Genomic DNA, 23,409 nt, shown 5'->3' on the forward strand with positions numbered 1-23,409 from the left:
CCTTGTCAGCGCTCACTTTGCAGCCATGGTGCCTGCTGCAGCATCTTCTCCCCTTCCCACTCTGCTGCTTATGTTCTTAGGTACCTGTACACGTATCTCCTTCTTTCCTTCTTGGCAGTTCCTACCGCAAGCCTGTGGCATTTTCCACATTTAACACTGCCAGAGAGAGTCCGTGTTAGTGAGAATTAGTCGGCGAGAGCCGCGACTTGGAGCGGGAGCGTCCTCTGCGGTGACTCAGAGTTTGCTGTCATGTTACCAGTTAAACAGACACAAAAACCAAAGCCGAAAACGAGCAAGCAAACAAAGCTAGGAATCAACCCAGAGAATATTTGTATTTGGGAAAAAGTTCTATTAATGAGGGCCTTCTTCAGGAAATACCAAGAGGTGCAAGGAGGTGTCAGCATGACACGCGCTCATCCACAAGAAAAGGTTAGGTAGGTCAGGAGGCTTAACAACGTTCTGGGGAATCTTTGGGGAGTATGAGAGGTTGGTGAGCTCCAGAGCTCTGGAAAAGTCCCTTGAGCAATAGCAGGTGTGCAAAGAGTGACCTGGAAGAAGCAGAGGGTCCTGAGAACCAGCAGAGGCTCCACAAGGGACACGGCTCTGGGTAAAGAAGCACCAGATCCTGTTAGTAAACTCGTGTCTTAAAGCAGGGGCCAGTCTTTGGCCTTGGCCAGATCTGGCTAAAGTGTCTGGGCAGTGTCTCTGTCTTCTGCAAGCGTCTCTCAAGAAATACAGCTTGTGAGTGCTTGAGACAGGGCTTTTTTACTTCAGGTTGTTCAGGAAAGAAGGCTTCAGCAAGGCCCGTGCATGTGTGCCTGCATGTTTCAGCTAAATGGAACCAGAAGCTTGTGGCCTCACACATGTGACCTTCATGCAAGGCTTGTGAGAAAAAGTGGCTGGCTGAGACGAGAAGGGGATACCTCAGAAGCCAGCTGCCACACGGCCACTAAGGCAAGGCGTGAGTAGAGAGCAATAAATAAATAAATAAATAGCCTTCTTTCAGAGAGCTATGCTAAATACTCCATCTGCAGGGCAAAGCTCCAGCCAGTCAGCTCTTGCTACTCGACACTGGAAAATCCCCCACTAGACATAAACTACATAAACTCATGCCTTAAAGAAGCCAGGATCTCCATCATCCTACTAAGTTAACTCTTCCCTGAAAATAAAGTTTCTCTTTTCCTCCTTTGGCTTGCTTACTTTTGAATTTGCCTTGCTTGTGTGAATGCAAAGAAGTTCAGTATCGTCTGTTTTCTAGCAGTTGTCTTTCTCTGTTACAGGGTGCAACCTGGAGCAATAAGGAGACCCTAAGAGATGGTGAGGGCTGTCTCTCCAAGTTAAAAGCAGCAGATGCAAGTTTTACCAAGTGTAACCTTTACTTCTTCAGCTGGATACTGCTGGATGATGTCTTAAAGCCTGGGACTGCTTTCACCTACAAGACAGTTCCCATTTGAAACAAACAAACAAGCAAACGAAGAAGCAGGCAAAACAAGCCCCTTTCAGGAATTTATGTAGAGGTAAATGCTCTACTTGGCAAGCTCTAATGCGCTGGTTTCTGCAGCAATGGCACTTGCCATCGCTAATGGATTGGAGCTGCTTGGCGCTGGACGTTCAGTGTGGCTCAACAGAGAGCTGGACAGTGCAGTGAGAAGAATGATGATGCTGGCAAAATCACAGGCACTGAGTGAGCTGGAGAAGCTCCATGTATGTGCACTGGATGTGTTTGCCAATGGGTGAGTGACAGGCCATTTGGGGAAAGGGGCGGGAGTTGGTTTGATCAGTGTGAATCTTTTTGCTGTCGCTGGGTACAAAGTCGGCATGTATGGCATGTGCTGTTGTGCTGGCACCTTTTGTGCTGTTGGAAAGTGTGGAGATTGTAGGAAGCACAGATGGAAGCGCAGGGCGGTTGTGTTACGACCTGCGATTATTGGGATGTAGCAAAGGGTCAAGATGACCTCTAGACAGTTGCTCCTGAATTCCGCTCAAGTGTATGCACCATGGCTGGTGCCAGCAGCAGCCCTGGGCAAGCAAATGGTGTGTTCCTGCTACATCATAGGATCAGACATTCCTTTCTTAACATTTTTCATAGCTCCTTGAACAGAATAAGTTATTTACAACTGAGAAACTGTTTAGCTGCTCCCAAGGACCAGTATAATACCACGCAGACTAGAGGCCACAGAAGCAGAGCCCCAGACTTTTCTATTTAGCTCTGTTGTCTCCCTGTGGCAAAAGCTTGGTTTCCTCTGTAAAATGGAGAGCTAGCAGAGTGTCAGAAGCACAGTGGGCATCACTCTCTTGTTCAGTATCATGAAGGTAGGTCTTGGTGGACAGCAAGGCACACATTTCACTTTTCTTGTCTGTCAAGCAAACGGATGAGCACAGATTTATGAACAAAGGTAAAATATGAGGGAAATGTTTGGAGCCCTTGTTCCTGTTGGCTTGGTTGCCGCTCAAGGGTGAAGAGAGCTGACGTTTTCATGCCTGTGCAGCTAGCTGAAGCATAGCGGGTCTGTATACAAAGTCAGCTCCTTCAGAGCTGAGAGTGGACAATCTGTCGCCTCCACAATTTGGGCCACTCTCATGTTTTGAGAAAGAGAGTAATGCAAGAAAGAGCAGCAAAGAGAGGAAATGCTTTCGGTTTGCTAGAGAAACATGCAATTTGGCATCCGCTGGGCAATTTAGCCCGTCAGTTCTTGGGAAGTAGCCTGGCAAGCGCATGAGAAACCTCCTGATGACAGAGGGATAGGAAGGCGCCTGCATCCCTTTTAACAAAGGGCTTTTGGAACTGCATCGTATTAGTCACTGCCCCAATGGAACTCTAGAGAATGGAGAGATTCCCTTTTCTCCAGCTTTCCAGGCCAAAGCTTATCCCTTGACAGCCATGACAGGACTGGTCTTGTATGGCTTTCTTACAGTTCATGCAGCCAGGGCATCTTCTCAGCCCAAGTACTTGATCATTATGGCAATTCTAACAGTGGACTTTGGAGTCCTGAATTTGCGTCTGGGCATGGTGAGCGATGCTATAAAGAGGCAGGTGAAGTCCACAAGAGTTTGGCACATTTTTTCAGAAGCTCTTTGGAAGTCATGCTAGATCTCTAGCACGTGCACCCAAAACAAACAAACAAACAAACAAACAAAACCCAAGGGAATTCTTGTCACATTTTACCATCTAACCCCAGTGAAGTTTTCACTTAAACAGTGTCCCCCCTCCTAGGGTACCTTTTCATCGAAATCACAAAAGAAGGGAAAACGATGCCTTCTATCCCAACTCAGGTACTGCAGATTGATCCCAGTGGGCAGGGCTGGTTGGATCTGCAATATAAGAATCCTATTGTCTCTTTCCAAAAAGAAGAGACAGAGATGGGTTACAGATACTAATTGTAGTCCAGCTCTGAGCTTTCAAACTGGCAGCATGCCCTTTGATGAGCTCCTACGACCTCTGCCCAGAAATGCTTCCCCCGCTCCCCGAAGAAACCAAAATATCCTCCCTGCGCCACAAAGCAACTGGGGAAGAGACTCCCTCCGTGAGCTGCTGCCTGCATCCTGTCACTGCCTCTCTGGAAGGAGGCAGAAAGAAAAGCAACAGCAATGCCACTTAAGCCCAGAACCGAGGACTCAAGGCCAGTAAGCCTTGCAAAAAGGCTTGTGACTATATATGTGTCCTTTTTTTTTTTTTTCCAAATTTTTAATAAATAGATAAGAGATATCTTTAAAAAGATATTGTGCTGGTGTCCCACTTATCAATGGCTTTGCACTTTGTTTTTCCCAGGAAAAGAGCAGCGGGACAAGAAATCAGGTTTTGCACTTCTTTCTCCTGTGCTGGTTGATCCTCGTTGGAGAGTTCACTCCTTCACTAGGTAAGGGTATGTTGCTGTGTGCTCTCCTTTTATGCTTTTTTCTTTTTTTCTGCGAGTCTCTGTATTTCCCCTCTCAGAGCAGGGGCTTCCTTGGAGAAGGAGGCTGGGCAGCTTTATTTTGGACTAAGAGTGTGGTGCAGAAGCAAGTTTAAGACAAGGATAGTGCTGGGGAAGATGAGCAGTTGCACTGCAGCCGTGGCTGCTCCGAATGGCAGCAGTTAAGCCATTGGGCTTGACTGACTTGCGCTTGGTTTTGTGAACTGCCAGGTAAGAGAGGATGTTAGAGTGTTACCGGAATCAAACGTTTGTTTGCGTTCGGGGATACTCCAGTAATGGCCTTTTGTGCCTTGGAGGGTAAAAGAAATCCCTCCATTAACGTGCCCTTAGAGCTTTCTTGGGCAAGCAGCATTCTATGGAAAGGCCATTTTACACTCTTTATACTATTGGAGAGGCTGACATGGATGCCTTGCAAAAGTAAAAACTGTATGAGTTTCACACACATACAAATGTAAATGTGCTGTTAGTGTTAAGAACTCCTAATTTAACTGTGCCGGGTCAAAGCACAATAAATCATCCTCTCGTCTTTTATTGCTTATGCTTTGAGGAGCAAAGGTTTTATCAGCATTTTCAGAGCACTCACCTTTTTTAGCTCTCTCTTAGTTTAGCTTAGCATAGATCCGCTCATGGCCTCTTTGCCAGAGGCCAGATTACCCCTCATAGCCTTGTTCTCCAGTCATTGTCTATGTAAAAGAGGTATCAGCTGCCATGACGGGAAAGTACCACTGAGGTAGATACAAGGCCAAAATTTGGGAGAAAACCAGAACAGAGTCCAAAGCAAGTGGCTGAGTGTTAAGAACTCCTTAAAATTTACTAATCAATTCAGGCAAGAATGACTAATTAAGTTAAACAATGATGAGCATTTATTTGAAAAGTACAAAGCACAGAGTGCTGAATACAATATCCCGCGTTGCTCATATGACCAGATAAACCACTTTTTCCCATTTATTTTTCTGTCCCTGAGCCCCAAATGTCAGTGATGTCTCCTCTGAGGCTGAAATTGATGGGATGAAATAAGTTGAATTTCCCAATAGCTGCTCCCTTCTTAAACCTTATGACCTTTAAAAAAGCAAAAAGTAATAATATTGACTTCAACCCTAAGTGGATGATACTGGAACTATTCTTAAGATAATCTTTCCTTTCTCGGCGTCTGGTGTGGCGTTCACGTGCAATGTAAGTGAAGGGAAAGATTTGAACAAGTTTACGGTGCATCTCTCTCACCTCCTCTTCCGTCTCCATTGCTTTATCTGGCTTAAAGTCAGAATAATTTTCCTGAGTTGGCCACGGAATACTTTGACAATATTTGTGAAGGAGTGTACTCAGGGCTGAGAAAAATAGGATTTTTAGCGGTTGGAAAAAGAAGATGTTCTTTGCAAAGGAGACTGAAGATGCTAAAAGCCACTGATGTGAGGTCTCTTGCCCATAAGACAAGCCATAGAAGACAATAAAAAATGAAGACAGCCCCGTTACAACTGTAATTAATGTCCAGGAGAGGCAGACACATCCCCGGCAAAAAACTAATGCTGGTCTCTTGCGAAAGAACAAGGGGACAGCGCTTTGTGGAGTCTTCTGTCTCTGAATGTTGTCCCCTTCTAATGCATTAAAACGTTCCTTCTGGGAATACCTAAATGAGGAAATGAGGAGCATCTGCACAGGTATCGTAATCAAAGCCCTTTCGGCTGCTAATGCTATTGATCTCATAACGCTCACAGGTAGTGGGGATTCTTCCTTTTTGTCAGCCCTAAAGAACATAAAATTAACAAGCAGGTTCAGTAGTAACATTGCCAAACAGCACGTTAACCTTTGGAGCCTGCTGAAAGTGCCGGTGCCAGGATGAGCAAAAACTGAGAACCAGAGGTGAACATCTCTCAGCTTTGCTTCAAGATTAATCAAAAAGTAGTCAATTCTGCCGAGACGTGCTTTGGGGCTCATGGCAAGGAATGTCCTTTGGAGTAAGCCGTCATCCTTGTTGAGCGCAAGCCACTTGCGGCAAATAAAGAACCAGGTCTTGTTGGTGTCCACGTTTTCAACTTTCGCTCTGCTCAGGAACCAGCTTGGAGAAGGCCCGTTGTTGTTGTGCCAGACCCTTAAGGCACAAATATCTCCCAAATCTTTCTCTGCAGTTAGCAAAAATGTATCGGTGCTTCCCTGATGGAATGACGGAAGATGTGGGTGTCGTAAGCAAAAGGCGTCACTTGTGCCATCCTGCCCAACGAGTTGAAGAAAAACATCTGCGGTGGTTCCGGCTCCTAAGCGACTGCCTGTGTACAACGTGACCGCAAAGTGCACTTTATCAAAAGGCTCCTTGTCTGGCAGAATGGGGTTCTTGTCCTCTGTGTCCTTGTCAGCCTTGTCTTTTGTCATGGCCCAGAGGGCCAAAACAAGGTAGGCTAGAAAAATTAGCACAACTGTTAAAAGGGGCACAGGGTTTTGAGTTATGGCTGCTCCCAAAGCTTTTTCCACATTCACAGCGTTGGGCATCACTATTACTTTGGCTGCCAGCCACGTGATGTTGAAAGTGACTATGTTTGACACTGTGCCTTTTACAAGTGTTTTGTGCCCCAGCAGTGCTCTTGCAATTCCTGATGGATAACCTATCCGAGGGAGAAGGTTCTTGTCAAATTCTTGAAGCACAGTGGAAATCACAGCATCGCTGGCCAATTTGGAATCATTCTCCTTTTCCAGCTTTGGATAAAAACAATTCTTGCATATTATTATGGCAGAGGAAGTAGCGGCAGCATTCCAATTTTCCTTTTTGGTGAGAGGGAAAGCCCTGTTTTTGGCTTCCATTCCAGTTCCTACTTCTCCAGGGAAAACTATGCTCGCCACTAGCATCTCACCAAGCTGTGGAAGAGCAGGTACAGCACAGAAGTTGCTCTGGAAAGTCAAAAAATTGTAGGAACTGAAGCAACCTCCTCTACCCTGTGTGTCCTGCAGCCTGTAGGCCAGTGCCCTAAGTGCAAGAGGCTGAAGACTCGAGGAGAGGCGAAGGGGCTGGTGAGGAACACTAAGGAGCTTGGAGCTGATCCTGAGACCAGGCTGTAAGTTAAGCTCGACTTTGAGAGAACACTTGTAGCTGATGTGCGGCATCTGCTCAATGCTGACTGAAGCTAAACGGAGCACATGGTGCCTGTAGCGTACAGTCGAACCGTAGTTGGAGTGGGTTGCACATGTGGGTTGCACCTCGACTCCTGGGTAAGCAGACGGTGGTAGTGCCTCTTCATGATCGTTGCTGGGAAGAAGGGCAGATGAGTTGCTTCCGTGGCTGCTAAAACGGTATTGCCACTTTGCACTCTGGAGGCGTGCACACCAGCCCAGCTCTACTGCCTCCCCGCCGTGGGTCGGGTGAATGTGTGGGCCAAATCCTGGCAGTCGTATATCCTGCCCGCACATCTCAATGCTCAAGTTGTGATGAAGGCCTCCAGGAGCAGAGCATGAAGCTGATGAGCACTGCATTGTAATGAAGCTGGAGGCTGTGGCTGGTGGCGTTCTTCCAGGCAGGAGGGTTGCCTGCAGCACAAGCTGCCCAGACCAGCAAGGTGTATTCTTCACCCAGGCAGGGTTGATGTAGCAGGAGCAATGCAGTGGGGGCTGTGGCTGCAGTTGTGCTCCAGGGGCTGGCTGGTAACCCTGATTCATGGGCTTACTCCATAAGCAGGAGATGCCGTGCTCCATGCCCGGTCTCTGTGAGACGTGTCTGTGAGGGCTCAGGGAGACGACGAGGAGGGACGAGGGTTGCAGAAGGGGAGCAGCATCCCGCAAGGCTGGAGGGCAGCCGCCGGGAAGCCAGAGGAGCAGAAGGGCCAGCGCTGGCGCCGCCACCGCTTGGCCGAGGGAGAGCCGTGGCCCGAGAGCCATTGGTGCTGCTGCTGCACGAAGCAGGCGCGCTGGGCTCCAGAGGTGCCCTCAGGGCCGCTTGCCCTGCGCTGGGCACCTTGGGTCCCGAGGGCATCAAGGAAGCAGGTGGCCCCTGGCGACGACACCCAACAATGGGGCTTCCCATCCCCTCTGAGGCGTGGGGGGGGCCGCCCGGCTCCTTCTATTGCCCCCTGCTCTGGAACAAACCACCCCCTGAAACCAGCTTGCCCAAAGCTGCAGCTCTGCCCACATCCCAGGTGGCCCTGACCCTGGCTGGCCACCGGCGACCCCCAGGGGCTCCCCCATCATGGGGCGGGAGGCGTTGGGGATGCTGCGGAGGTGCTGTGGGGCCGCTCTTGGGCGGATGGAGTTGGCAAAGCAGGGTCATGGTGCCCCTGAGGGACTGCAGGCTGAGGGCCGCTGCACGGCGGGCAGGGGCCTTTAGCACCCTGTGCGGTTTGTGCTTCCTCCCTGCCTGTCCTCCTCCCGCTAAGCGGGTCCTCACAGGGAGGCCGATGCGAGCCGAGGCTGCTGTGGCCATGTGCTGCGAGTGCCGCGGAGCCCCTGCCCGCTGCCCTCCACAGAACGGGCGCTGGCGCGAGGGCGGCCCGTGTTGTGTGGCGGCTGCGAGCGGCCCTCACGCGGGTGGCCCCTGCCAGCCCCTCACAGGCCTCTCCCAGGCCGGGTGCCTTTGGGGCGAGCTCTGCGCTGCCTCCTGCTCTTGGTCCAGCTCTGCCCGCGCTCGCTGCTTGCTCCGCAGAGGCTCCTGGGCCCTGGTGCTCTGCTCCTTGTCAGCGCTCACTTTGCAGCCATGGTGCCTGCTGCAGCATCTTCTCCCCTTCCCACTCTGCTGCTTATGTTCTTAGGTACCTGTACACGTATCTCCTTCTTTCCTTCTTGGCAGTTCCTACCGCAAGCCTGTGGCATTTTCCACATTTAACACTGCCAGAGAGAGTCCGTGTTCGTGAGAATTAGTCGGCGAGAGCCGCGACTTGGAGCGGGAGCCTCCTCTGCGGTGACTCAGAGTTTGCTGTCATCTTACCAGTTAAACAGACACAAAAACCAAAGCCGAAAACGAGCAAGCAAACAAAGCTAGGAATCAACCCAGAGAATATTTGTATTTGGGAAAAAATTCTATTAATGAGGGCCTTCTTCAGGAAATACCAAGAGGTGCAAGGAGGTGTCAGCATGACACGCGCTCATCCACAAGAAAAGGTTAGGTAGGTCAGGAGGCTTAACAACGTTCTGGGGAATCTTTGGGGAGTATGAGAGGTTGGTGAGCTCCAGAGCTCTGGAAAAGTCCCTTGAGCAATAGCAGGTGTGCAAAGAGTGACCTGGAAGAAGCAGAGGGTCCTGAGAGCCAGCAGAGGCTCCACAAGGGACACGGCTCTGGGTAAAGAAGCACCAGATCCTGTTAGTAAACTCTTGTCTTAAAGCAGGGGCAAAGGGCCAGTCTTTGGCCTTGGCCAGAGCTGGCTAAAGTGTCTGGGCAGGGTCTCTGTCTTCTGCAAGCGTCTCTCAAGAAATACAGCTTGTGAGTGCTTGAGACAGGGCTTTTTTACTTCAGGTTGTTCAGGAAAGAAGGCTTCAGCAAGGCCCGTGCATGTGTGCGTGCATGTTTCAGCTAAATGGAACCAGAAGCTTGTGGCCTCACACATGTGACCTTCATGCAAGGCTTGTGAGAAGAAGTGGCTGGCTGAGACGAGAAGGGGATACCTCAGAAGCCAGCTGCCACATGGCCACTAAGGCCAGCCGTGAGTAGAGAGCAATAAATAAATAAATAAATAGCCTTCTTTCAGAGAGCTATGCTAAATACTCCATCTGCAGGGCAAAGCTCCAGCCAGTCAGCTCTTCCTACTCGACACTGGAAAATCCCCCACTAGACATAAACTACATAAACTCATGCCTTAAGGAAGCCAGGATCTCCATCATCCTACTAAGTTAACTCTTCCCTGAAAATAAAGTTTCTCTTTTCCTCCTTTGACTTGCTTTCTTTTGAATTTGCCTTGCTTGTGTGAATGCAAAGAAGTTCAGTATCGTCTGTTTTCTAGCAGTTGTCTTTCTCTGTTACAGGGTGCAACCTGGAGCAATAAGGAGACCCTAGGAGATGGTGAGGGCTGTCTCTCCAAGTTAAAAGCAGCAGATGCAAGTTTTACCAAGTGTAACCTTTACTTCTTCACCTGGATACTGCTGGATGATGTCTTAAAGCCTGGGACTGCTTTCACCTACAAGACAGTTCCCATTTGAAACAAACAAACAAGCAAACGAAGAAGCAGGCAAAACAAGCCCCTTTCAGGAATTTATGTAGAGGTAAATGCTCTACTTGGCAAGCTCTAATGCGCTGGTTTCTGCAGCAATGGCACTTGCCATCGCTAATGGATTGGAGCTGCTTGGCGCTGGAAGTTCAGTGTGGCTCAACAGAGAGCTGGATAGTGCAGTGAGAAGAATGATGATGCTGGCAAAATCACAGGCACTGAGTGAGCTGGAGAAGCTCCATGTATGTGCACTGGATGTGTTTGCCAATGGGTGAGTGACAGGCCATTTGGGGAAAGGGGCGGGAGTTGGTTTGATCAGCACGAATCTTTTTGCTGTCGCTGCGTACAAAGTGGGCATGTATGGCATGTGCTGTTGTGCTGGCACCTTTTGTGCTGTTGGAAAGTGTGGAGATTGTAGGAAGCACAGATGGAAGCGCAGGGCGGTTGTGTTACGACCTGAGATTATTGGGATGTAGCAAAGGGTCAAGATGACCTCTAGACAGTTGCTCCTGAATTCCGCTCAACTGTATGCACCATGGCTGGTGCCAGCAGCAGCCCTGGGCAAGCAAATGGTGTGTTCCTGCTACATCATAGGATCAGACATTCCTTTCTTAACATTTTTCATAGCTCCTTGAACAGAATAAGTTATTTACAACTGAGAAACTGTTTAGCTGCTCCCAAGGACCAGTATAATACCACGCAGACTAGAGGCCACAGAAGCAGAGCCACAGACTTTTCTATTTAGCTCTGTTGTCTCCCTGTGGCAAAAGCTTGGTTTCCTCTGTAAAATGGAGAGCTAGCAGAGTGTCAGAAGCACAGTGGGCATCACTCTCTTGTTCAGTATCATGAAGGTAGGTCTTGGTGGACAGCAAGGCACACATTTCACTTTTCTTGTCTGTCAAGCAAACGGATGAGCACAGATTTATGAACAAAGGTAAAATATGAGGGAAATGTTTGGAGCCCTTGTTCCTGTTGGCTTGATTGCCGCTCGAGGGTGAAGAGAGCTGACGTTTTCATGCCTGTGCAGCTAGCTGAAGCATAGCGGGTCTGTATACAAAGTCAGCTCCTTCAGAGCTGAGAGTGGACAATCTGTCGCCTCCACAATTTGGGCCACTCTCATGTTTGGAGAAAGAGAGTAATGCAAGAAAGAGCAGCAAAGAGAGGAAATGCTTTCGGTTTGCTAGAGAAACATGCAATTTGGCATCCGCTGGGCAATTTAGCCCGTCAGTTCTTGGGAAGTAGCCTGGCAAGCGCATGAGAAACCTCCTGATGACAGAGGGATAGGAAGGCGCCTGCATCCCTTTTAACAAAGGGCTTTTGGAACTGCATCGTATTAGTCACTGCCCCAATGGAACTCTAGAGAATGGAGAGATTCCCTTTTCTCCAGCTTTCCAGGCCAAAGCTTATCCCTTGACAGCCATGACAGGACTGGTCTTGTATGGCTTTCTTACAGTTCATGCAGCCAGGGCATCTTCTCAGCCCAAGTACTTGATCATTATGGCAATTCTAACAGTGGACTTTGGAGTCCTGAATTTGCGTCTTGGCATGGTGAGCGATGCTATAAAAAGGCAGGTGAAGTCCACAAGAGCTTGGCACATTTTTTCAGAAGCTCTTTGGAAGTCATGCTAGATCTCTAGCACGTGCACCCAAAACAAACAAACAAACAAACAAAAAAAACCCAAGGGAATTCTTGTCACATTTTACCATCTAACCCCAGTGAAGTTTTCACTTAAACAGTGTCCCCCCTCCTAGGGTACCTTTTCATCGAAATCACAAAAGAAGGGAAAACGATGCCTTCTATCCCAACTCAGGTACTGCAGATTGATCCCAGTGGGCAGGGCAGGTTGGATCTGCAATATAAGAATCCTATTGTCTCTTTCCAAAAAGAAGAGACAGAGATGGGTTACAGATACTAATTGTAGTCCAGCTCTGAGCTTTCAAACTGGCAGCATGCCCTTTGATGAGCTCCTACGACCTCTGCCCAGAAATGCTTCCCCTGCTCCCCAAAGAAACCAATATATCCTCCCTGCGCCACAAAGCAACTGGGGAAGAGACTCCCTCCGTGAGCTGCTGCCTGCATCCTGTCACTGCCTCTCTGGAAGGAGGCAGAAAGAAAAGCAACAGCAATGCCACTTAAGCCCAGAACCGAGGACTTAAGCCCAGTAAGCCTTGCAAAAAGGCTTGTGACTATGTATGTGTCCTTTTTTTTTTTTTTCCAAATTTTTAATAAATAGATAAGAGATATCTTTAAAAAGATATTGTGCTGGTGTCCCACTTATCAATGGCTTTGCACTTTGTTTTTCCCAGGAAAAGAGCAGCGGGACAAGAAATCAGGTTTTGCACTTCTTTCTCCTGTGCTGGTTGATCCTCGTTGGAGAGTTCACTCCTTCACTAGGTAAGGGTATGTTGCTGTGTGCTCTCCTTTTATGCTTTTTTCTTTTTTTCTGCGAGTCTCTGTATTTCCCCTCTGGGAGCAGGGGCTTCCTTGGAGAAGGAGGCTGGGCAGCTTTATTTTGGACTAAGAGTGTGGTGCAGAAGCAAGTTTAAGACAAGGATAGTGCTGGGGAAGATGAGCAGTTGCACTGCAGCCGTGGCTGCTCCGAATGGCAGCAGTTAAGCCATTGGGCTTGACTGACTTGCGCTTGGTTTTGTGAACTGCCAGGTAAGAGAGGATGTTAGAGTGTTACCGGAATCAAACGTTTGTTTGCGTTCGGGGATACTCCAGTAATGGCCTTTTGTGCCTTGGAGGGTAAAAGAAATCCCTCCATTAACGTGCCCTTAGAGCTTTCTTGGGCAAGCAGCATTCTATGGAAAGGCCATTTTACACTCTTTATACTATTGGAGAGGCTGACATGGATGCCTTGCAAAAGTAAAAACTGTATGAGTTTCACACACATACAAATGTAAATGTGCTGTTAGTGTTAAGAACTCCTAATTTAACTGTGCCGGGTCAAAGCACAATAAATCATCCTCTCGTCTTTTATTGCTTATGCTTTGAGGAGCAAAGGTTTTATCAGCATTTTCAGAGCACTCACCTTTTTTAGCTCTCTCTTAGTTTAGCTTAGCATAGATCCGCTCATGGCCTCTTTGCCAGAGGCCAGATTACCCCTCATAGCCTTGTTCTCCAGTCATTGTCTATGTAAAAGAGGTATCAGCTGCCATGACGGGAAAGTACCACTGAGGTAGATACAAGGCCAAAATTTGGGAGAAAACCAGAACAGAGTCCAAAGCAAGTGGCTGAGTGTTAAGAACTCCTTAAAATTTACTAATCAATTCAGGCAAGAATGACTAATTAAGTTAAACAATGATGAGCATTTATTTGAAAAGTACAAAGCACAGAGTGCTGAATACAATATCCCGCGTTGCTCATATGACCAGATAAACCACTTTTTCCCATTTATTTTTCTGTCCCTGAGCCCCAAATGTCAGTGATGTCTCCTCTGAGGCTGAAATTGATGGGATGAAATAAGTTGAATTTCCCAATAGCTGCTCCCTTCTTAAACCTTATGACCTTTAAAAAAGCAAAAAGTAATAATATTGACTTCAACCCTAAGTGGATGATACTGGAACTATTCTTAAGATAATCTTTCCTTTCTCGGCGTCTGGTGTGGCGTTCACGTGCAATGTAAGTGAAGGGAAAGATTTGAACAAGTTTACGGTGCATCTCTCTCACCTCCTCTTCCGTCTCCATTGCTTTATCTGGCTTAAAGTCAGAATAATTTTCCTGAGTTGGCCACGGAATACTTTGACAATATTTGTGAAGGAGTGTACTCAGGGCTGAGAAAAATAGGATTTTTAGCGGTTGGAAAAAGAAGATGTTCTTTGCAAAGGAGACTGAAGATGCTAAAAGCCACTGATGTGAGGTCTCTTGCCCATAAGACAAGCCATAGAAGACAATAAAAAATGAAGACAGCCCCGTTACAACTGTAATTAATGTCCAGGAGAGGCAGACACATCCCCGGCAAAAAACTAATGCTGGTCTCTTGCGAAAGAACAAGGGGACAGCGCTTTGTGGAGTCTTCTGTCTCTGAATGTTGTCCCCTTCTAATGCATTAAAACGTTCCTTCTGGGAATACCTAAATGAGGAAATGAGGAGCATCTGCACAGGTATCGTAATCAAAGCCCTTTCGGCTGCTAATGCTATTGATCTCATAACGCTCACAGGTAGTGGGGATTCTTCCTTTTTGTCAGCCCTAAAGAACATAAAATTAACAAGCAGGTTCAGTAGTAACATTGCCAAACAGCACGTTAACCTTTGGAGCCTGCTGAAAGTGCCGGTGCCAGGATGAGCAAAAACTGAGAACCAGAGGTGACCATCTCTCAGCTTTGCTTCAAGATTAATCAAAAAATAGTCAATTCTGCCGAGACGTGCTTTTGGGCTCATGGCAAGGAATGTCCTTTGGAGTAAGCCGTCATCCTTGTTGAGCGCAAGCCACTTGCGGCAAATAAAGAACCAGGTCTTGTTGGTGTCCACGTTTTCAACTTTTGCTCTGCTCAGGAACCAGCTTGGAGAAGGCCCGTTGTTGTTGTGCCAGACCCTTAAGGCACAAATGTCTCCCAGATCTTTCTCTGCAGTTAGCAAAAATGTATCGGTGCTTCCCTGATGGAATGACGGAAGATGTGGGTGTCGTAAGCAAAAGGCGTCACTTGTGCCATCCTGCCCAACGAGTTGAAGAAAAACATCTGCGGTGGTTCCAGCTCCTAAGCGACTGCCTGTGTACAACGTGACCGCAAAGTGCACTTTATCAAAAGGCTCCTTGTCTGGCAGAATGGGGTTCTTGTCCTCTGTGTCCTTGTCAGCCTTGTCTTTTGTCATGGCCCAGAGGGCCAAAACAAGGTAGGCTAGAAAAATTAGCACAACTGTTAAAAGGGGCACAGGGTTTTGAGTTATGGCTGCTCCCAAAGCTTTTTCCACATTCACAGTGTTGGGCATCACTATTACTTTGGCTGCCAGCCACGTGATGTTGAAAGTGACTATGTTTGACACTGTGCCTTTTACAAGTGTTTTGTGCTCCAGCAGTGCTCTTGCAATTCCTGATGGATAACCTATCCGAGGGAGAAGGTTCTTGTCAAATTCTTGAAGCACAGCGGAAATCACAGCATCGCTGGCCAATTTGGAATCATTCTCCTTTTCCAGCTTTGGATAAAAACAATTCTTGCATATTATTATGGCAGAGGAAGTAGCGGCAGCATTCCAATTTTCCTTTTTGGTGAGAGGGAAAGCCCTGTTTTTGGCTTCCATTCCAGTTCCTACTTCTCCAGGGAAAACTATGCTCCCCACTAGCAGCTCACCAAGCTGTGGAAGAGCAGGTACAGCACAGAAGTTGCTCTGGAAAGTCAAAAAATTGTAGGAACTGAAGCAACCTCCTCTACCCTGTGTGTCCTGCAGCCTGTAGGCCAGTGCCCTAAGTGCAAGAGGCTGAAGACTCGAGGAGAGGCGAAGGGGCTGGTGAGGAACACTAAGGAGCTTGGAGCTGATCCTGAGACCACGCTGTAAGTTAAGCTCGACTTTGAGAGAACACTTGTAGCTGATGTGCGGCATCTGCTCAATGCTGACTGAAGCTAAACGGAGCACATGGTGCCTGTAGCGTACAGTCGAACCGTAGTTGGAGTGGGTTGCACATGTGGGTTGCACCTCGACTCCTGGGTAAGCAGACGGTGGTAGTGCCTCTTCATGATCGTTGCTGGGAAGAAGGGCAGATGAGTTGCTTCCGTGGCTGCTAAAACGGTATTGCCACTTTGCACTCTGGAGGCGTGCGCACCAGCCCAGCTCTACTGCCTCCCCGCCGTGGGTCGGGTGAATGTGTGGGCCAAATCCTGGCAGTCGTATATCCTGCCCGCACATCTCAATGCTCAAGTTGTGATGAAGGCCTCCAGGAGCAGAGCATGAAGCTGATGAGCACTGCATTGTAATGAAGCTGGAGGCTGTGGCTGGTGGCGTTCTTCCAGGCAGGAGGGTTGCCTGCAGCACAAGCTGCCCAGACCAGCAAGGTGTATTCTTCACCCAGGCAGGGTTGATGTAGCAGGAGCAATGCAGTGGGGGCTGTGGCTGCAGTTGTGCTCCAGGGGCTGGCTGGTAACCCTGATTCATGGGCTTACTCCATAAGCAGGAGATGCCGTGCTCCATGCCCGGTCTCTGTGAGACGTGTCTGTGAGGGCTCAGGGAGACGACGAGGAGGGACGAGGGTTGCAGAAGGGGAGCAGCATCCCGCAAGGCTGGAGGGCAGCCGCCGGGAAGCCAGAGGAGCAGAAGGGCCAGCGCTGGCGCCGCCACCGCTTGGCCGAGGGAGAGCCGTGGCCCGAGAGCCATTGGTGCTGCTGCTGCACAAAGCAGGCGCGCTGGGCTCCAGAGGTGCCCTCAGGGCCGCTTGCCCTGCGCTGGGCACCTTGGGTCCCGAGGGCATCAAGGAAGCAGGTGGCCCCTGGCGACGACACCCAACAATGGGGCTTCCCATCCCCTCTGAGGCGTGGGGGGGGCCGCCCGGCTCCTTCTATTGCCCCCTGCTCTGGAACAAACCACCCCCTGAAACCAGCTTGCCCAAAGCTGCAGCTCTGCCCACATCCCAGGTGGCCCTGACCCTGGCTGGCCACCGGCGACCCCCAGGGGCTCCCCCATCATGGGGCGGGAGGCGTTGGGGATGCTGCGGAGGTGCTGTGGGGCCGCTCTTGGGCGGATGGAGTTGGCAAAGCAGGGTCATGGTGCCCCTGAGGGACTGCAGGCTGAGGGCCGCTGCACGGCGGGCAGGGGCCTTTAGCACCCTGTGCGGTTTGTGCTTCCTCCCTGCCTGTCCTCCTCCCGCTAAGCGGGTCCTCACAGGGAGGCCGATGCGAGCCGAGGCTGCTGTGGCCATGTGCTGCGAGTGCCGCGGAGCCCCTGCCCGCTGCCCTCCACAGAACGGGCGCTGGCGCGAGGGCGGCCCGTGTTGTGTGGCGGCTGCGAGCGGCCCTCACGCGGGTGGCCCCTGCCAGCCCCTCACAGGCCTCTCCCAGGCCGGGTGCCTTTGGGGCGAGCTCTGCGCTGCCTCCTGCTCTTGGTCCAGCTCTGCCCGCGCTCGCTGCTTGCTCCGCAGAGGCTCCTGGGCCCTGGTGCTCTGCTCCTTGTCAGCGCTCACTTTGCAGCCATGGTGCCTGCTGCAGCATCTTCTCCCCTTCCCACTCTGCTGCTTATGTTCTTAGGTACCTGTACACGTATCTCCTTCTTTCCTTCTTGGCAGTTCCTACCGCAAGCCTGTGGCATTTTCCACATTTAACACTGCCAGAGAGAGTCCGTGTTCGTGAGAATTAGTCGGCGAGAGCCGCGACTTGGAGCGGGAGCCTCCTCTGCGGTGACTCAGAGTTTGCTGTCATCTTACCAGTTAAACAGACACAAAAACCAAAGCCGAAAACGAGCAAGCAAACAAAGCTAGGAATCAACCCAGAGAATATTTGTATTTGGGAAAAAATTCTATTAATGAGGGCCTTCTTCAGGAAATACCAAGAGGTGCAAGGAGGTGTCAGCATGACACGCGCTCATCCACAAGAAAAGGTTAGGTAGGTCAGGAGGCTTAACAAAGTTCTGGGGAATCTTTGGGGAGTATGAGAGGTTGGTGAGCTCCAGAGCTCTGGAAAAGTCCCTTGAGCGATAGCAGGTGTGCAAAGAGTGACCTGGAAGAAGCAGAGGGTCCTGAGAGCCAGCAGAGGCTCCACAAGGGACACGGCTCTGGGTAAAGAAGCACCAGATCCTGTTAGTAAACTCTTGTCTTAAAGCAGGGGCAAAGGGCCAGTCTTTGGCCTTGGCCAGAGCTGGCTAAAGTGTCTGGGCAGGGTCTCTGTCTTCTGCAAGCGTCTCTCAAGAAATACAGCTTGTGAGTGCTTGAGACAGGGCTTTTTTACTTCAGGTTGTTCAGGAAAGAAGGCTTCAGCAAGGCCCGTGCATGTGTGCGTGCATGTTTCAGCTAAATGGAACCAGAAGCTTGTGGCCTCACACATGTGACCTTCATGCAAGGCTTGTGAGAAGAAGTGGCTGGCTGAGACGAGAAGGGGATACCTCAGAAGCCAGCTGCCACATGGCCACTAAGGCCAGCCGTGAGTAGAGAGCAATAAATAAATAAATAAATAGCCTTCTTTCAGAGAGCTATGCTAAATACTCCATCTGCAGGGCAAAGCTCCAGACAGTCAGCTCTTCCTACTCGACACTGGAAAATCCCCCACTAGACATAAACTACATAAACTCATGCCTTAAGGAAGCCAGGATCTCCATCATCCTACTAAGTTAACTCTTCCCTGAAAATAAAGTTTCTCTTTTCCTCCTTTGACTTGCTTTCTTTTGAATTTGCCTTGCTTGTGTGAATGCAAAGAAGTTCAGTATCGTCTGTTTTCTAGCAGTTGTCTTTCTCTGTTACAGGGTGCAACCTGGAGCAATAAGGAGACCCTAGGAGATGGTGAGGGCTGTCTCTCCAAGTTAAAAGCAGCAGATGCAAGTTTTACCAAGTGTAACCTTTACTTCTTCACCTGGATACTGCTGGATGATGTCTTAAAGCCTGGGACTGCTTTCACCTACAAGACAGTTCCCATTTGAAACAAACAAACAAGCAAACGAAGAAGCAGGCAAAACAAGCCCCTTTCAGGAATTTATGTAGAGGTAAATGCTCTACTTGGCAAGCTCTAATGCGCTGGTTTCTGCAGCAATGGCACTTGCCATCGCTAATGGATTGGAGCTGCTTGGCGCTGGAAGTTCAGTGTGGCTCAACAGAGAGCTGGATAGTGCAGTGAGAAGAATGATGATGCTGGCAAAATCACAGGCACTGAGTGAGCTGGAGAAGCTCCATGTATGTGCACTGGATGTGTTTGCCAATGGGTGAGTGACAGGCCATTTGGGGAAAGGGGCGGGAGTTGGTTTGATCAGCACGAATCTTTTTGCTGTTGCTGCGTACAAAGTGGGCATGTATGGCATGTGCTGTTGTGCTGGCACCTTTTGTGCTGTTGGAAAGTGTGGAGATTGTAGGAAGCACAGATGGAAGCGCAGGGCGGTTGTGTTACGACCTGAGATTATTGGGATGTAGCAAAGGGTCAAGATGACCTCTAGACAGTTGCTCCTGAATTCCGCTCAACTGTATGCACCATGGCTGGTGCCAGCAGCAGTCCTGGGCAAGCAAATGGTGTGTTCCTGCTACATCATAGGATCAGACATTCCTTTCTTAACATTTTTCATAGCTCCTTGAACAGAATAAGTTATTTACAACTGAGAAACTGTTTAGCTGCTCCCAAGGACCAGTATAATACCACGCAGACTAGAGGCCACAGAAGCAGAGCCCCAGACTTTTCTATTTAGCTCTGTTGTCTCGCTGTGGCAAAAGCTTGGTTTCCTCTGTAAAATGGAGAGCTAGCAGAGTGTCAGAAGCACAGTGGGCATCACTCTCTTGTTCAGTATCATGAAGGTAGGTCTTGGTGGACAGCAAGGCACACATTTCACTTTTCTTGTCTGTCAAGCAAACGGATGAGCACAGATTTATGAACAAAGGTAAAATATGAGGGAAATGTTTGGAGCCCTTGTTCCTGTTGGCTTGATTGCCGCTCGAGGGTGAAGAGAGCTGACGTTTTCATGCCTGTGCAGCTAGCTGAAGCATAGCGGGTCTGTATACAAAGTCAGCTCCTTCAGAGCTGAGAGTGGACAATCTGTCGCCTCCACAATTTGGGCCACTCTCATGTTTGGAGAAAGAGAGTAATGCAAGAAAGAGCAGCAAAGAGAGGAAATGCTTTCGGTTTGCTAGAGAAACATGCAATTTGGCATCCGCTGGGCAATTTAGCCCGTCAGTTCTTGGGAAGTAGCCTGGCAAGCGCATGAGAAACCTCCTGATGACAGAGGGATAGGAAGGCGCCTGCATCCCTTTTAACAAAGGGCTTTTGGAACTGCATCGTATTAGTCACTGCCCCAATGGAACTCTAGAGAATGGAGAGATTCCCTTTTCTCCAGCTTTCCAGGCCAAAGCTTATCCCTTGACAGCCATGACAGGACTGGTCTTGTATGGCTTTCTTACAGTTCATGCAGCCAGGGCATCTTCTCAGCCCAAGTACTTGATCATTATGGCAATTCTAACAGTGGACTTTGGAGTCCTGAATTTGCGTCTTGGCATGGTGAGCGATGCTATAAAGAGGCAGGTGAAGTCCACAAGAGCTTGGCACATTTTTTCAGAAGCTCTTTGGAAGTCATGCTAGATCTCTAGCACGTGCACCCAAAACAAACAAACAAACAAACAAAAAAAACCCAAGGGAATTCTTGTCACATTTTACCATCTAACCCCAGTGAAGTTTTCACTTAAACAGTGTCCCCCCTCCTAGGGTACCTTTTCATCGAAATCACAAAAGAAGGGAAAACGATGCCTTCTATCCCAACTCAGGTACTGCAGATTGATCCCAGTGGGCAGGGCAGGTTGGATCTGCAATATAAGAATCCTATTGTCTCTTTCCAAAAAGAAGAGACAGAGATGGGTTACAGATACTAATTGTAGTCCAGCTCTGAGCTTTCAAACTGGCAGCATGCCCTTTGATGAGCTCCTACGACCTCTGCCCAGAAATGCTTCCCCTGCTCCCCAAAGAAACCAATATATCCTCCCTGCGCCACAAAGCAACTGGGGAAGAGACTCCCTCCGTGAGCTGCTGCCTGCATCCTGTCACTGCCTCTCTGGAAGGAGGCAGAAAGAAAAGCAACAGCAATGCCACTTAAGCCCAGAACCGAGGACTTAAGCCCAGTAAGCCTTGCAAAAAGGCTTGTGACTATGTATGTGTCCTTTTTTTTTTTTTTCCAAATTTTTAATAAATAGATAAGAGATATCTTTAAAAAGATATTGTGCTGGTGTCCCACTTATCAATGGCTTTGCACTTTGTTTTTCCCAGGAAAAGAGCAGCGGGACAAGAAATCAGGTTTTGCACTTCTTTCTCCTGTGCTGGTTGATCCTCGTTGGAGAGTTCACTCCTTCACTAGGTAAGGGTATGTTGCTGTGTGCTCTCCTTTTATGCTTTTTTCTTTTTTTCTGCGAGTCTCTGTATTTCCCCTCTCAGAGCAGGGGCTTCCTTGGAGAAGGAGGCTGGGCAGCTTTATTTTGGACTAAGAGTGTGGTGCAGAAGCAAGTTTAAGACAAGGATAGTGCTGGGGAAGATGAGCAGTTGCACTGCAGCCGTGGCTGCTCCGAATGGCAGCAGTTAAGCCATTGGGCTTGACTGACTTGCGCTTGGTTTTGTGAACTGCCAGGTAAGAGAGGATGTTAGAGTGTTACCGGAATCAAACGTTTGTTTGCGTTCGGGGATACTCCAGTAATGGCCTTTTGTGCCTTGGAGGGTAAAAGAAATCCCTCCATTAACGTGCCCTTAGAGCTTTCTTGGGCAAGCAGCATTCTATGGAAAGGCCATTTTACACTCTTTATACTATTGGAGAGGCTGACATGGATGCCTTGCAAAAGTAAAAACTGTATGAGTTTCACACACATACAAATGTAAATGTGCTGTTAGTGTTAAGAACTCCTAATTTAACTGTGCCGGGTCAAAGCACAATAAATCATCCTCTCGTCTTTTATTGCTTATGCTTTGAGGAGCAAAGGTTTTATCAGCATTTTCAGAGCACTCACCTTTTTTAGCTCTCTCTTAGTTTAGCTTAGCATAGATCCGCTCATGGCCTCTTTGCCAGAGGCCAGATTACCCCTCATAGCCTTGTTCTCCAGTCATTGTCTATGTAAAAGAGGTATCAGCTGCCATGACGGGAAAGTACCACTGAGGTAGATACAAGGCCAAAATTTGGGAGAAAACCAGAACAGAGTCCAAAGCAAGTGGCTGAGTGTTAAGAACTCCTTAAAATTTACTAATCAATTCAGGCAAGAATGACTAATTAAGTTAAACAATGATGAGCATTTATTTGAAAAGTACAAAGCACAGAGTGCTGAATACAATATCCCGCGTTGCTCATATGACCAGATAAACCACTTTTTCCCATTTATTTTTCTGTCCCTGAGCCCCAAATGTCAGTGATGTCTCCTCTGAGGCTGAAATTGATGGGATGAAATAAGTTGAATTTCCCAATAGCTGCTCCCTTCTTAAACCTTATGACCTTTAAAAAAGCAAAAAGTAATAATATTGACTTCAACCCTAAGTGGATGATACTGGAACTATTCTTAAGATAATCTTTCCTTTCTCGGCGTCTGGTGTGGCGTTCACGTGCAATGTAAGTGAAGGGAAAGATTTGAACAAGTTTACGGTGCATCTCTCTCACCTCCTCTTCCGTCTCCATTGCTTTATCTGGCTTAAAGTCAGAATAATTTTCCTGAGTTGGCCACGGAATACTTTGACAATATTTGTGAAGGAGTGTACTCAGGGCTGAGAAAAATAGGATTTTTAGCGGTTGGAAAAAGAAGATGTTCTTTGCAAAGGAGACTGAAGATGCTAAAAGCCACTGATGTGAGGTCTCTTGCCCATAAGACAAGCCATAGAAGACAATAAAAAATGAAGACAGCCCCGTTACAACTGTAATTAATGTCCAGGAGAGGCAGACACATCCCCGGCAAAAAACTAATGCTGGTCTCTTGCGAAAGAACAAGGGGACAGCGCTTTGTGGAGTCTTCTGTCTCTGAATGTTGTCCCCTTCTAATGCATTAAAACGTTCCTTCTGGGAATACCTAAATGAGGAAATGAGGAGCATCTGCACAGGTATCGTAATCAAAGCCCTTTCGGCTGCTAATGCTATTGATCTCATAACGCTCACAGGTAGTGGGGATTCTTCCTTTTTGTCAGTCCTAAAGAACATAAAATTAACAAGCAGGTTCAGTAGTAACATTGCCAAACAGCACGTTAACCTTTGGAGCCTGCTGAAAGTGCCGGTGCCAGGATGAGCAAAAACTGAGAACCAGAGGTGACCATCTCTCAGCTTTGCTTCAAGATTAATCAAAAAATAGTCAATTCTGCCGAGACGTGCTTTTGGGCTCATGGCAAGGAATGTCCTTTGGAGTAAGCCGTCATCCTTGTTGAGCGCAAGCCACTTGCGGCAAATAAAGAACCAGGTCTTGTTGGTGTCCACGTTTTCAACTTTCGCTCTGCTCAGGAACCAGCTTGGAGAAGGCCCGTTGTTGTTGTGCCAGACCCTTAAGGCACAAATATCTCCCAAATCTTTCTCTGCAGTTAGCAAAAATGTATCGGTGCTTCCCTGATGGAATGACGGAAGATGTGGGTGTCGTAAGCAAAAGGCGTCACTTGTGCCATCCTGGCCAACGAGTTGAAGAAAAACATCTGCGGTGGTTCCAGCTCCTAAGCGACTGCCTGTGTACAACGTGACCGCAAAGTGCACTTTATCAAAGGGCTCCTTGTCTGGCAGAATGGGGTTCTTGTCCTCTGTGTCCTTGTCAGCCTTGTCTTTTGTCATG

The 23,409-nt window shown here is 48.5% G+C and overlaps 2 protein-coding genes across 2 annotated transcripts; both read right to left on the reverse strand.

The window, feature by feature from the left end:
* Positions 1 to 4,075: 4,075 nt before the first annotated feature.
* LOC148592947 (polycystin family receptor for egg jelly-like) lies at positions 4,076 to 7,307 on the reverse strand. The gene is made up of 2 exons (XM_088533038.1): positions 5,136 to 7,307; positions 4,076 to 4,117 (listed from the first exon to the last, which is right to left on the reverse strand). The coding sequence occupies exons 1-2, from the start codon at positions 7,305 to 7,307 to the stop codon at positions 4,076 to 4,078; spliced, it is 2,214 nt and encodes a 737-aa protein (XP_088389164.1).
* Positions 7,308 to 12,640: 5,333 nt separating this feature from the next.
* On the reverse strand, positions 12,641 to 15,872 carry LOC148592948 (polycystin family receptor for egg jelly-like). The gene is made up of 2 exons (XM_088533039.1): positions 13,701 to 15,872; positions 12,641 to 12,682 (listed from the first exon to the last, which is right to left on the reverse strand). The coding sequence occupies exons 1-2, from the start codon at positions 15,870 to 15,872 to the stop codon at positions 12,641 to 12,643; spliced, it is 2,214 nt and encodes a 737-aa protein (XP_088389165.1).
* Positions 15,873 to 23,409: the final 7,537 nt, after the last annotated feature.

Source organism: Tinamus guttatus, unplaced genomic scaffold (assembly GCF_059628265.1).
Source record: "Tinamus guttatus ecotype Peru unplaced genomic scaffold, ASM5962826v1 Tinamus_guttatus_pri_ptg000475l, whole genome shotgun sequence".
In the NCBI taxonomy this organism is placed as follows: domain Eukaryota; kingdom Metazoa; phylum Chordata; class Aves; order Tinamiformes; family Tinamidae; genus Tinamus; species Tinamus guttatus.